Source organism: Colias philodice, chromosome 13 (genome assembly GCF_061535455.1).
Source record: "Colias philodice isolate Cphi_HAF_F1 chromosome 13, ilColPhil1 Martin Lab GWU primary, whole genome shotgun sequence".
NCBI lineage: Eukaryota > Metazoa > Arthropoda > Insecta > Lepidoptera > Pieridae > Colias > Colias philodice.
The window spans coordinates 2,441,920-2,457,279 of NC_143098.1; the positions used below are offsets into that span (position 1 = coordinate 2,441,920).

Here is a 15,360-nt window from a genome sequence, read left to right on the forward strand (position 1 = left end):
AAATTAGTTGCATCGGTCATTATTATTATAAATATGTAATCGTAATTGAAAAAAGTTAAGCAAATGTGCCGTTCTAACAAAACGAAATATCATGTTATTCTATGTCATCGTTACTAGGTTACGTTGTTGAATTTTGTTGAACTGTCAAATGTTGCCTATTAAAATGGCTCTACTATAAAATAAATTGTTATTGTATGATTCAATAACAATATGCATAAGCAAAAGCTTATGCATAAAATATCTTGTTTATAAATTGATTATTTTTATTCTATAAAATTAAAGTTATCCTTCAAATGTCTTATGCAATATGCATATAATATCTTGTTTATAAATTGATTATTTTTATTCTATAAAATTAAAGTTATCCTTCAAATGTCCTATGAATGTTGTATATTCGTTTCATTGATGTGAAAATGTATCTAGTTTCTAGATAAATGTTAAACTTAAGTGAAACAAAAGGGGTATAAAATAAAAATACATTATAATACGAAAAAGTGTTTTATTACGCACTTATTATTTCAACCAAATGTTGACGAGATACTCATCTATAGCATAATGCATACAATCATTAGGAGACACCACGATATTTATAATGCATCATTACATACTAAGAAAATACAAAAATAAGCGGTTCCTTCGTAAGTCTACGGGACCTTCTGCTTGAGACGAGACTACTGCACCGTGTTCCTGCCCGGTAGTTAACACTCCAAGACCGGCTCTATTGGTTATTGATTCTATTTATACAGTAAAATACATTGAAACCAAAAAAAATTGTGTATTATTTGATTGATGGGAAAATCTGAATATTGATGAAATGAGTATGGAAATACACGTAAAAGAATTTTCCCGCTATAAAGTTTTCTATATTCAAATGATCGTGTTTCAATGTATTTTACTATATGTAAGGGTAAGGTCTTAATACAATAGCAGAACAGATTCAAGTGGGTGCTAGTTACATCTAGACGCTTATTCACTTATCTCGACAATTACCACATTCGATCAACATCCACAAAAACTAACATTAAATTCTTTATCCTCTCCAATACTGATCGTATTATCTTAACAATGGTCCAAAAATATCTAATAGCATCCCTAAACGATCAAGTAGAAAAATACTTTAAATATGCCTCACAGAAATCTAATTTTTTTTTTCAATTTTCTCACTTTAAACGTCACATTTTGATATTCTCGTGTGTCATACGGTAAAGATCAAGGGAATATTAGGTCTAAGAGTGTTAATTATAAACTACTGTGACAATCTCAATAATTCGATTATTGTTGCATAATGTTCATAACGAGAAACGAAATCCATTCAGTCAAAATTAAATACTAAAACAGCGAAGTGTTCTGTACGTAAAAGCGACGTATTTCTAACAGAATGTTTTGAAAAGCAAAGTATGGTCAAAAGCTCAATCTCCACTGAACATTGTGCATCAGTACTCTTAACATTTAACCCTATGATAACAGTTAATACGATTACATTAGACACGTGAACGATGCGTTACCGATAACCTTATCTATGAAAAAAGACGTATCTGCTTTCAATATCACAAATTACAATATACCATTTAATTTTAGCATCTACAAGCTTGGATTAAAAATATAAATAAATAGATAGATGTACAATATAATATGTGATCGGTATTTCGTCTCAAGCCATCGCTTTTAGGGATCTTTCAAAAAGCGCGGTTGATCAACGGTTTTTTAAAAGCAATAATCACAGTTCGTTTCGAATGTTTCTGACGTTTTGTTTTGACAGAGCCGTGTCTATGGTGACAGAGATCTTGATACTTGACTATATTATTGTAATTAGGCCCTCAAGAATAAAAGGTTTACAATTTTGAATACATAGAGCATCTGGATACGAAAATATATACATAAATTTGAGTAATCTGTGGATAAATGTTTTTCGAATCCGACTTTTAGATTAGGTACTATTGAATTTGTACATTTTTACACTTTACATTTAACTGAACGTTAAAAGTTTATATTACATATCACAAATACGCCTTACATGAGAGATCTAAACGACGTGGTGTAACACTAAACAAATCTGAGACACTTAATTAATAATTTAATTACTGTAAAAATAAATGTTAATGTCAAACGAGCGTCACTTACGTCCATTTAATTTTTATTTATTATTATATTAGTTATGTATATTAAAAAGTATTCTAGTGGCAGTTATTAACGCTCTGATAGTACGGCGACGGGTATACTACCCATTACATAGTGTTACATCGATATAGCTTAACTATTTAATCCATAAAACATGTACATCCTTTTATAGAAGTGTTTTGAAAGTAATTATTTGTAAACTAAATATTCGAGTTTTTTTTTGTAGATTTTTAACTCAAGTAGTTAGGTACTAAATATGTAACGAACAATAATGAAAACGAAATGTTCTAGAACGTTATAAGAAATTAAAATTTTAAGATATATCGATATAACTTCACTTCATGAGATCACTTTAAACCCCCGCTATGCATTTCATTTGTACTTCGTGATAGTGTTTAAGCAACTGTTTATGAGTTTATCTATATGATAATAGGTAGTTTGTTTATAGTAAATGGTCAGTAAGCATAGCTGGATTAAAGTGTATCATTTCATAATTATTGGACGCCATGTTTTGTATTCGCGTTGTCACAGTTTTAACTGACTTGTAACAGCGTCGTGCGAATTCGTACAGTTAATCAGCAATACATCGAAATAATTGCCGTTTATATTTTAATGCAATGTCGATTAGAAAAATCCCATAAGGTAAAAAATCGCTTCTAGTTTCAACTTTCAACCGACGTAGTAACAGGTATTTACATTATTTATGGAACTTTTCAATCTTTTCGTTGTATTCATCAGTATATTGGAAAGCTTTTCAGTATTTGCCCAACCATAGACAAGTGTGGCATCACTCATTACCGACATTCTAGTACATTACGACTTTTGTTTTAATATGCAAGTCATTTCCAAGTTAACAGATCAATGTCTGTATCGATACGTCAATTTCGTTTGACAGTCACCATTATGATACATAATAAAAGCTCTTGCATATGATCCATTGAAATGTTACATTTTTTAGGCCTGACCTTGAGTTTTTTAGAGGACGCAATTTTATTTTTTTGATGTGTAGGGGGGGTCAGTGTGACGCTAAAACCAAGTTTGTGGGGTCGCCACCCTTGTCCCATGGCCGCCATCTTGAAAATAGCGGTTGAAATGGTTTTAACGATATATCTCTTAAACTATTTATCTGATAATAAAACAATTTTAACATTATTTGTTGCAAATTAAATTCTCTACAACTTTGATTCAGTAACTTTTTGTCGTAGAACTATAAATAAAAAAGTTATAAGTGAAAATGTTCAGAAATTAGAGATGTTTATATTTTTCAATAAAACTTTTTTTTTCTAAGTTTACGAAGAAATTATATCAGACCATTTTTGTAGATTGTTTTTCGTAGAACAACTTTTATATACAACATTTTTTCATTACGTCAATAGCTAAGGTTTTACAGCGCTCAGAAGTGAGTACTATTTTTCAGTAGTAACTATACATAATAAATTGGCTATTGGCTCTTTTCCCAGACTCCACAACAATGGAAGCACACTGCAGAACATTTCAGCCTTGCTTTTCGACGTAAAAAAAAACGCACTTCCAGACTCTACCTCCTGGGTTGTGGGGAAAAGATTCAATAATTAATTATTAATAATATTGTAAAATTAATTATTAAAAATATTATTATAACAAAAATAAAATAATTACTGGTGACAAATTATTATTAGTACACACATAATATATCGTATTCTGTATAGTAAAGAGTACTTAAAATAGTACTCACTTCGGATGGCTGTAAAACCTTAGCTTTTTACTTAATGAAAAAATGTTATAAATAAAAGTTGTTCTACGAAAAACAATCTACAAAAATGGTCAGATATAATTTCTTCGTAAACTTATAAAAAAAAAGTTTTATTGAAAAATATAAACATCTCTAATTTCTGAACATTTTCACTTATAACTTTTTTGTTTATAGTTCTACGACAAAAAGTTACTGAACCTAAGTTGTAGAGAATTTAATTTGCAACGAATAATGTTAACATTGTTTTATTATCAGATAAATAGTTTAAGTGATATATCGTAAAAACCATTTCAATCGCTATTTTCAAGATGGCGGCCGTGGGACAAGGGTGGCGACCCCACAAACTTGGTGATAGCTTCACAATGACCCCCCCTACACATCAAAAAAATAAAATTGCGTCCTCTAAAAAATGCGACCCCAAATGTAACTTTTCAATGGACCAATAATCTTACATAGATATCATCACTAGTATACGTAAATGAAGTACCATGCAGATTTAAGATAAAATATATGGGGTTAAATGTCTCTACTAATATACATTTAAATGGAAACAATAAATGAATAATAAAACTTCTAACTGTTCCCTTCGTATATATAAAAATGTTCGATCAAATCGATACCTCTCCTCTTCCGACTTTCATGTTCAAAATAAACTTTGTAAATACAAATTCCAAACGGAAAATAAAGCGAAACGACGAACGTTTTCGAAATCAATTAAACTAAAACTTAAGAGTCACTTTATGGAGCGCAAAATAATAAAATTGGAATCGATTCTCGAATCGCATCGACTAGTTCAAAACGAAAAAGTAAAGCAAATATTGTACAGCTGAAATTAGGAACATACTTCTGACATCTCTGAGCAACTCTTGAAATGATCGTTCAAGAAATTCAAAAACTCTACACTAACATACTTATCACAGGTTAAAAAGGGGACAAGAAGTATCAGCGTTCTCTCCGATATAGTACATGTAATAATAATGACGCGTAAACTAATACAACTTAAGATATTCGCACGCGGCGAAAATAAACGTCGCTACAACTAAAAATTAGTATAAATTCTACGCCCACTGCCCGAGGCTGGGCGGTTGAGATCGATAACTTATGTATACGTCGAATGGCGGTGCTCAAGCTTAAGCCGCTAACGTTACACCTTCCTGTCAATGTTCACCGCCGGAGCCGCGACTGACGGTCGCACACACAACACCCGCGCTCCTTGACAGATGACAGCTGACAGTTGACAGGTGACAGTTGACAGTCGAACCGTCCACAGACAACGAAAGACCGACAGACGCGGTACTGGAGCCGCGCGCCGTTCCGCCGCCGACGAATCCCAATAATAATTGATTAGTATGAAAAAAATAATCTCTGTGTCGGCGGCGGAAAGGCGCGGGTCGGCTAATTGACGGAGCGCACTGAGCACACAGTCCTAGTGCTAGTCCCACCCGTTCTCCTTCACCATGTGAGCGAGCTCTATTATGAACTTGCCTTCTTTGTATTTTTGACTCGATTCGAACGCGTGTTCCTGGAACAGAAATGGTGCCAATAAGAATTCGATTAGTTTTAAAAGAGACGAAACATCGCGGGTTTAGACAAATTATTTTTAATTTTTAGACTACTGTTAAAGATGTCGGGATGTCTTATAGTCCAGGAGGAATCGGCGCATGAGTACCGAAAACTATTCCACCTCAATTTTTTTACGTGATCCTCTTCAAATTGCCCTACTGATGATATAAATGCATGTTGCCATGGGGCAACCCGGTGCCATATTGTTTAAACCGAAATTGTTTAAACAATTGCAAGGAATTGTTATTTTTCAACCGGACAAATTGTTTTTATATTTTTTATCGAAATACCAATAAAAAAGGTCCAATTACTTTTCACGATAAAGTTAATATTTTCAAAGATATGAATTTTTTAAGGTTTGAAAAATCTCAAATTTGGGTACTTTCGACCCATGAAAAATATATTTAAAAAAAAAATAATATATAAGTAATATTTTTTTTTCAATTCTCTATACAATAGTTAATAATATTGTTAATAGAGATTTAAGAAAATTTCATTGTTTATATCTGTTTTTTAATTGTTAACTTCGCGCGCTCACAAGTACGCGCCGCTTACCTTTAAGTATCGCCGTCTCTCTCTTACTCATGCGCTGCATCGGCCTCTGTGTCTTGAATCATTATTTATCATTTATCTTAAAAACTATCAACTTTATCAAGATTTCTAAAGAGAGCAATCTTATTAATAATTAAATTGTCTACAATTTGTTTCTTATATATTTTTTTCTGAAATCAATTTTTTTAAAGTTATTTAAGCATAAATTGAAACATGTAATTAAAATTACTTTTTTGTCAGTTTATATTACTTTTTTGTTATTGAAACAGAAAGTAAGGTAAAAGACCCAGTTATTGACACTGGCCTAGTTGTTTGACACTCGCAATTTGATTTTAATTAAAAGAATGAAATGTTCTCAAAAAACCAAAGATCTTAAAATTTTTAATTCAAAAATTATATTTATTAATTTATTAGAATTGATTTGTTTTTTTTTTAACTAAAATAAAATTTAAAGTGTCAATAACTAGGTCTTTTACCTTGACACTTTAAATTTTATTTTAGTTAAAAAAAAAACAAATCAATTCTAATAAATTAATAAATATAATTTTTGAATTAAAAATTTTAAGATCTTTGGTTTTTTGAGAACATTTCATTCTTTTAATTAAAATCAAATTGCGAGTGTCAAACAACTAGGCCAGTGTCAATAACTGGGTCTTTTACCTTACTTTCTGTTTCAATAACAAAAAAGTAATATAAACTGACAAAAAAGTAATTTTAATTACATGTTTCAATTTATGCTTAAATAACTTTAAAAAAATTGATTTCAGAAAAAAATATATAAGAAACAAATTGTAGACAATTTAATTATTAATAAGATTGCTCTCTTTAGAAATCTTGATAAAGTTGATAGTTTTTAAGATAAATGATAAATAATGATTCAAGACACAGAGGCCGATGCAGCGCATGAGTAAGAGAGAGACGGCGATACTTAAAGGTAAGCGGCGCGTACTTGTGAGCGCGCGAAGTTAACAATTAAAAAACAGATATAAACAATGAAATTTTCTTAAATCTCTATTAACAATATTATTAACTATTGTATAGAGAATTGAAAAAAAAATATTACTTATATATTATTTTTTTTTTAAATATATTTTTCATGGGTCGAAAGTACCCAAATTTGAGATTTTTCAAACCTTAAAAAATTCATATCTTTGAAAATATTAACTTTATCGTGAAAAGTAATTGGACCTTTTTTATTGGTATTTCGATAAAAAATATAAAAAAAATTTGTCCGGTTGAAAAATAACAATTCCTTGCAATTGTTTAAACAATTTCGGTTTAAACAATATGGCACCGGGTTGCCCCATGGCAACATGCATTTATATCATCAGTAGGGCAATTTGAAGAGGATCACGTAAAAAAATTGAGGTGGAATAGTTTTCGGTACTCATGCGCCGATTCCTCCTGGACTATTACGGGAATAAAGTAATTTTTTGTAAAGTAACAAATAATTATACAAAAGAATAAAAAACAAAAGTATCTATGGCGTTTGAAAAATTAAAACTAAAATTTACACGTACACTTACAATCTACCTTCCCCGAGATCACTCCACACTACCCCACTACAGTACACACTCACATATTTCCAGCCGAGCATCGTCTTGCAGCACTCGCAGTAGATGTCGGCGACGGCGTGCAGCCCCGTCAGCAGCACGCGCTCCTCCGCCGGACCGCACCCCACGTTCACTCTGCAACGTGTGTTTATTGTTTTAAACAATAAATATAATACGAAACAATCAGAAATAATATAACAGGACCCCTTCTAGGCCGGTAGAAATCGACACTAAAAAACCCTAAATTCGTAAAGCATGGTGTAGAGCTCTGCATTTTTGGTATGTTGTTTAGATCAGGGGTGATGTAAATCCCAATTTGCAATTTCGAAAAAGTTGTGCTCGCTGCGCACCACGTGATAAACTGCGAAAATTTTGGACTATTTTCACTTTTTGCTCTAAAAGTCAAAAACGATGCGATTCCGACATGTAACATTCACTAGATGAATGAAGCTTATTAAATTTTTAGTTTTGCTCCCGTTTGAAGCAAAATATTGGCAAAACAATATACAAATAACAAAAGGAAAAACAATCTTAAACTCTTGTAAGTAATATGTCAACAATATTTTCATACCATAAAACGCAAGTATTCTATAAATGTAAGCATGTTTAATTTCCTTCTAGAGACAGGCACGTGTTTTCTGTATTCTTGCAATTGTAATTGTAAAGTAGTTTTTATTCTCCATTTTTATGCCACAACCTTTCTTTTAGATGCACTAGAAAAATATAAATTCCATCTTTGTAAAGAAATTATAATCAGTGCAATACTTACACAGAATTGAATAGATATGCACGCCCCTGGCTGCCTTGAAACGACTGAAAAACAAGAGAAAAGTAATTTAATATTCTGTTTACACGAAGGGATATTGCAATTCACGGAAAAAATACAATTTGTTTTCATAAAATTTAGTTCAGAAATTTTACGACGGAATATAAAATACACGGGCCATTATCAAATTATCGTGGAAGCAACAGGAATTTTAAATTCCGCGAATTTTCATTGTTTAAGTGTCGTCAAAGGTGTTTTATTTACGGTAGAGGTTTTCGAAGTTTTTTCATAGAAAGGTCAAAGGCTATTTCTTCTGGTACATTACTTTATTTATTTAATTATTTATTTATTTATTTATTTATTCATCTTTGACTAACAGTACAAAACATACCAACACGCACAAAGATAACAATTATTACAAAGTTTGACTTAAAAATAAGGTACAATTAGAGACAAACGATACAATATTAACATTAAACAGGTCCACTTCAGATTTAGCACGTAAGAATTTATTCAACAAATTGAGTGCATGATGGGTGGGTGCACTCCAAGCGGCTCGCGTCCGGAGCAGGCTCTCCGCGAACAGCGGCCGCGAGCGCCACTGCACGGAGCAGCTCGGTGCCCACACACCACAGACCCCCAGTGCCACGGGATTGTCAATTTTGTTATTTAACAGCAGATAATAATGAACCATAAGCGCGCGCTCGCGTCGTAGCTCCAGTGTATCCATTCCAACCATCCCCGTAACGTACAAGGATGGATATAAGTAGGGATAATATCCATACATCTTGCGGAAAAGGCATCTTGAGAATTTGCGTTGGATTTTCTCTATCATTAACGTGTAAATTTTTTCATGTGGGCTCCACACGATAGCGTTATATTCGAGCTTACTACGTACAAATGCATAATAAAGGCTAATGATAACAGTTTTGTCATTAAAACGAGCAGTCTGCCTAAAAATAAATCCAAGGGCTTTATATGCATTCTGGCAAAGATCAATTATGTGGTCATTAAAACTTAAGGTACGATCGAATAATACGCCTAAATCACCATTTCCCCCTAGCTTCAGTTTGTGATTTCTCTTGAATGGAACTCGGATAAAAAGTAACTTTGTTATATTGTATAAACTTTTTAAGGCATTAATTTTAAATTGATTGTACCCTTTGAACCGAAGATTAAACGCATAAACATTGTTGCATTTAAAACATGAATCTTAAAAAATCCATCTAATCCATTTCTTTATGATTAAAAAACTGAGCGAAAACTTCTTAATTGTACGAAAACCTAAACAAGAAACTACTTACATATAATAAAAGAGGGGTAAATCGGTGAAAAAAAAATTTGTTTAATAAACAAAGAGGGCATCTCTGAGTCAGTAATATTTATTCGAATATAACCGGTCAAAGCAAATAAGCGAGACACATCGCTCACTCCAGATATAAGCTAATTATGCAAAGTGACGCCAAACACATCACGAGGTTTTAGCCTAATGACAATTTTGAGCAACGTCCTTACGGACGTTGCTCAAAATTAAGTGGGTCGCAAATAAAAATGCAATAGTTTATATAGGCTAAGCTTTAGTCGCGAAATTTTTTCTCGCTACGTTTTTCAATAAAATGCGGTTCTGCCACGGTTCTGCATATTTATATGGAATTCTATAGACCGGTGCGGCAGTGTATAATCAGTAAATGATCTTTTAAAATTGTATAACAAAGGGCGTGTAAAATAATATATATTTAGCTTGGCAGTCGCTAGGGTCAGGGTCATAAAAAGTGTCGCTTACCTTAGATGTAAGTTTGCTTGTTAGGTTTAGTTATTGAAAGTGCTGCTCTTCAAAAATATTCCGTTACCGCTTAAATATAGATTTTATTTTGACCTCACCTTCGATATTTCGATGTCGCTAGGGTTAAATATAGTTATGTATTTAAATTTGTGGATTCAGTTCTGCTCTTCTAAAATATTCTGGTGTCGTCATTTTTAAATATAGTTTTCTATTGACCTCAGACTCTCTCATCACAAATGAAAAATACATCGTTGCTTACATTTAACGAAAGCTCATAATAATCACGATCACGGTTCACCTTAGATATATACTCTTTTCGATAAAATTTAATATCTTGTACGTCTGCGTCGCTTAGTTTAGATGCACTTTCGCTCACCTTAGATAATTTATGTTTTCTAGTGTTGAAAAAACTGTCGCTTAGATCATAAAGAAGGAAGTTTGATACTAAGTGTACCATTTCGCTCACCTTAGATTCATATTCCGTCAATATGAAAATGTATTGTCATTTGTCGCTTAGATTAGATGTCAAAATTGTATGTTAGGTGTACGTGTATAATTACGATGCTATAGCTCACCTTAGATATAAGCTCGTCATGGCTGGCGAGGTGCGCGCGGCAGTGTATGCAACTGTAGGTGCGGTGCGCCGGCGGCAGGTACGCCTGGAAGGTCTTGACGGGCGCGCGCGTGGTCGCGCCGCCGTCGCCTGCCACCCCGCCACGGTTAGTCACCCCCTCACGCATGAGTGCCTGCTAGCTACCAACACACACCCCGTCAGCGTCAAGCCCTAAGTGCACTATATGTTCACCGCGATTGACCTTCCAGTACTGCATACGTGCTGACTGCGTAATGTTCGGAACTGTTCAGTTACAGACGGTTTTGGAAGTGAGATACGAAACAGTTTAGGCGACGCGGTGTAATAAATAAAACCCTTTTAACTTAATAAATTTTAAAGTAATTTAGTTAATGAAGGTTTTTCAAACATGTAATTGAGTTAAAATAACATTACGCAATCAGTCTGGTTAACAATCGAAAATTTGGGATTTAATTAAAAGGCAATTGCATAAAAGTCGAGGGCGGTTCGGTGTCGCGATGTGAATGTCAATTGCGGTTGGTCCTCGATAGTACACGTGGGGCTATAAGTAAGCACTCATGCGGTAAACAATTAAATTAAAATTCAACCAAAATATTCAAGAAAATAATATTTAATTAAACTAATATTTAAAAACGGCAGTGAAATCAAGTAAGTACTTAGTCTGAAATGTAATTATTTATCACCTTGATATTAACAAATGTTATTTGAAATACATCAAAACTAGCGATTAAATATTTAAGTAATGAGGTGATATAATATTCTACAGATTTTCATAACCTGAATGCGGTCAGAACCTTCATTATGTAATACGTTTTAGTTACATGTACTAATGAAGCCATAGGAAAGAGGTAAATTAAAAGCAGATTGAACTATTACCGGCAAGGTCGCAAAACATTGGAGGAACAAACTTCTTAAATTACATGTTTTCATATTTTAACTTGTGATGTATTTTAAATGGTTTGATAATAACTGCGTATTTTGTTATGTAATTTTGGTTGCTTCTCTTTATCAGTTTTAGTAGGTAGCATTAAATTAATGAAATAAAAAAAATTGATATCATCATTTAAGGGGGGTTAGGCGGTCAGCGAAAATTCAGCTATTCGGGCCTGAGGTAAGCGGTGAGGGGGTCCGCGTTTAGTATGGAATCAACGTGCTCGAAACTGAAAATCGTAAGCGCCATTCACATTTTTATCAAAAAGTGTATAAATATTTAGTATTTTCTAAATCTAAAACAGTCACGAAATCGAGAAGGTAAATACCTATGTATTTGTGATTTTATACGAATTATTATCGTAAAATACAGTTGTAATGAGAATTTATATGATATTTTAGAGGTAACTTCAGGATTTTTTTTTATCGAGCAAAATTTTTCCAATCGTGTTTTGGAAACAGTCATCCCATCACACATACGTTCTGTAATACATATTAGAAATTTCAGTGCCAAAAAACTTCAATATTTTCAATTATAGCTCATAGAAAACAGTCCATTTTCCCGTTTTCACCTACTAAGGGCCCTTAAAGTAATTAAAGATTAAAATAATCGTAATGTTCTATAAAAACACAATGAGAAGCTGCGATGGCAACACAGCTTGGAGGTCAATTAGAGTGCATCGCAAAATAAACGGACACATTGAAATGCAACTTGCATCCAATTGAAGCTATTAAACTACTGTATTGAACCTTGAACTTATCCTGTTCACATAGTAACTATTTTTGCAGATAATGCTTATTTTATACCAGTTTATGGTGTAATATACTATTTTTTGATATCGTTAACAATACAAACATACATCGAACATTACTGGTTAAAAGTAAACATCTACTTAATAGTTTTTATGCGATCCTTTATAGAATGAGAATCTGTATCTATATATTTTATATGTTACACATGAACGCATCTGTTATTAAATTAGTTATTAATACAGTGCATGATAAATTGTACGTAGTCTTAATAGTGCATGTTTATGTTATAGGTACAAACATATATTTAAAGCGGTTTCGCTCAGATGAAGATGTGCGCTCATATGAACATGTTTATGATGCACACACACAAACTAAACTTTATGAACTCGAATGCCAGTTTATAATGATGATCAACGTGATGATAGTGTTCAAGCGTTACTATTGAAATAATTACTGTGCTACTGTTATCAATGTCCAAGGGTTCCACAGAGAAACTGGCCCTGCAGTGTTCTGTCGAACCCTACTAGAAAGAGATCTGCAGCTATGTGCTAGTTTCCTGTCGAAGCTCAGTGAGTTCAGTATGATCTTAGAACAATGTACAGGTGACAGAGAAACTGGCCCACTCTTCTGTCGGTCCCTACTAGATAGAGATCTAAAGCTATTGTGCCAGTGTCCTGCTGAACTGGTAAGAGGTCTAAAGCTAGTTGTACGGACCTGCCTGGCGCGAGCAGCACGCGCTCGCCGCCCACATGAGCCGCGTGAAGCGTCGGTCACCTGCCGCGCGCCGCCTCCCACCGCGCCCCGCGCTGCTCCCTTGCACCCGCCACCCTCTGGAATGAGACCATGATACTTTTAGAAACATTTTCAGGTATTAAATAATAACACCACCAGGTATTGCTTCTCCTGGGAGTTGAATCCTCCATCAGATAGTTATTGGGATACGTAAGCTGTGTAATTCAGAGGTTGCTATTCGGTACTGTACCTCTGTACAGTGATACTCTTATTATAACTAGTAATGTTGGGCTCGACAACATTCTTTCTAAAGAAAAAACTTATCAGAACTTTCTAATATTTTATTAATCAGTTTTTTAAAACTTAAGATTCCTAAAATAACTTTCACAAAAACTCTTTTTGTATTCAATTCAATTCAATCTGATTTATATTGGGAGACGATGACGGATCGAGTGATAAATCTAAATTTTCAGAAGTCATTAACCCCGGAACATAACGCTTTATAACCGTTCAAAATCAGTTACCTAATGCAATAAAATTTAACGCATACACAGCTCTCGAATCCATATCTAAAAGATCATAAAAATTCGTTTCACTACGTCACGGGTAAAACAAAATTATGAAATGATTCAGTTAGTGCCGTAATAGCTAAGGGCACGGATAAAGTAATTGCGCTGCGGAGGCGTGAGATGCACGTGCAAGCCCACTACGCGCCCAGACATTGTTCTACAGCCTTACATTACAATTTATTACAGGCTGCTAATTTACTAGCTTTTCGTCCGGCTCTGCCCGGCCCCGGCCGGAATAAAAAAAAAACACTTGTCACTCATTAAGTCATTAGTGTACCTTTTTGCTGGTCGGTCCAATTTTGACTTAATTCGTTACAAATGTTCGAAATTACATATTATATTTCCTTATATTCATCATATCTCATTATAAATATTTGTATAGGAACATAGATAATTGTTTTGAAAAAAATATTAATTTTTACCTACCTCTATACAATTAATGTTGAGCGTCTGTGTGATGATGCTCAAAAAATTGACTGGTCACCTGTCACATCTGTCAACTGCATAGACTCCAAGGTGTCCGCTTTTAATTTACTGTTAACACAATTGTACGACAACCATGCACCAATTAAAGCAGTTAAAATTAAGCATTGTCCTGCTCCATGGCTAACAGATGAACTTAGATCCGTTGTTCACAAAAAAAATCTGGCGAAAGCCAAATTTAAACTGAATAACTCGGACTCCAATCGAGAAAAATATAAAGCTATTCGTAATCGCTGTAATACGATGTGTAGAGATGCACAACGGCGCCACATTCACAAATCCGTTGAGAGCGGCAACACTTCAGTTACTTGGAAATTCTTAAAAACGCTTGGAGTTGGTAAATCGCAGAATAACTCACTTCCCGTAAATTTAAATTTAGATCACCTTAACAAACATTTCTCATCGTCAATGTCTACTTTGGACTGTAAAACTAAAACCGATGCCATTGAACTTCTTTCCACCATGCAAACTCCTGATTCTCCTCCGTTCGTTCTTGTACCTTTCACTGCCAGTGACGTTAAGAAGAATACTTTGGCCATCGCCTCGAATGCCCTCGGCTGTGATGGTATTGGCCGTGCTATGATTCTACCCATTCTTGATATTATCCTTCCCATACTTACCCACATCCTTAATTTCTCCCTATCTTCGAGTTCTTTTCCTCAGACCTGGAAAGATGCGTTCATCATTCCACTCCCTAAAAAAAATAATCCATCTAATTTCTCCGATTTTCGTCCTATTTCCGTTCTCCCATTCCTATCTAAAGTTCTAGAAAGGTTAGTTCATCAACAGCTGTGCTCCTTTCTGAACTATAATTCCCTCTTAGATCCTTTTCAATCAGGGTTTCGGACGGGTCATAGCACGGTTACTGCTCTTGTCAAAGTTACAGAGGATATTCGTATGGCAATGGACAATAAGCAGCTAACTATCCTTGCTCTCCTCGATTTCTCTAATGCCTTCAACACCGTTGACTTTGATATCCTGTTGGCTCTGCTTAGTTCTCTTAACGTATCTCCTGCGGTGGTTGGTTGGTTTCGTAGTTACTTGCAGGGTCGTCGGCAGCGCGTTAGAGTAGATGAATCTTATTCCTCTTGGTCTGATGTTTCTGCTGGCGTCCCTCAAGGCGGCGTGTTGTCACCCCTCCTTTTTAGTATTTTTATCAACTCTATTTCTTCTAAATTATCTTCTCTCTACCATCTGTATGCAGACGATCTACAAATTTATACCCATTCGTCAA

General features: G+C 34.1%; 2 protein-coding genes across 7 annotated transcripts in view; both read right to left on the reverse strand.

Moving 5' to 3' along the window:
• Positions 1-4,297: 4,297 nt before the first annotated feature.
• Ypel (Yippee-like) overlaps positions 4,298-15,360 on the reverse strand; it is an 80,103-nt gene continuing 69,040 nt past the window's right edge. For 4 of the 6 annotated variants that reach the window (XM_089702264.1, XM_089702270.1, XM_089702268.1 and 1 more), the window contains 5 exons: positions 13,057-13,172; positions 10,643-10,770; positions 8,288-8,331; positions 7,545-7,653; positions 4,298-5,372 (listed from right to left, as the gene is read on the reverse strand). In XM_089702264.1, the coding sequence (XP_089558390.1) occupies positions 5,283-5,372; positions 7,545-7,653; positions 8,288-8,331; positions 10,643-10,770; positions 13,057-13,172 (487 nt within the window). In that variant the 3' untranslated portion in view covers positions 4,298-5,282. Of the gene's footprint in view, positions 5,373-7,544; positions 7,654-8,287; positions 8,332-10,642; positions 10,821-13,056; positions 13,173-15,360 lie in introns of those variants that run through there. The other 2 variants (XM_089702266.1, XM_089702265.1) reach the window with 2 other exon arrangements.
• On the reverse strand, positions 8,611-10,544 carry LOC149483226 (uncharacterized). The gene is made up of 3 exons (XM_089702882.1): positions 10,534-10,544; positions 10,166-10,184; positions 8,611-9,365 (listed from the first exon to the last, which is right to left on the reverse strand). The coding sequence occupies exons 1-3, from the start codon at positions 10,542-10,544 to the stop codon at positions 8,700-8,702; spliced, it is 696 nt and encodes a 231-aa protein (XP_089559008.1). The 3' UTR covers positions 8,611-8,699.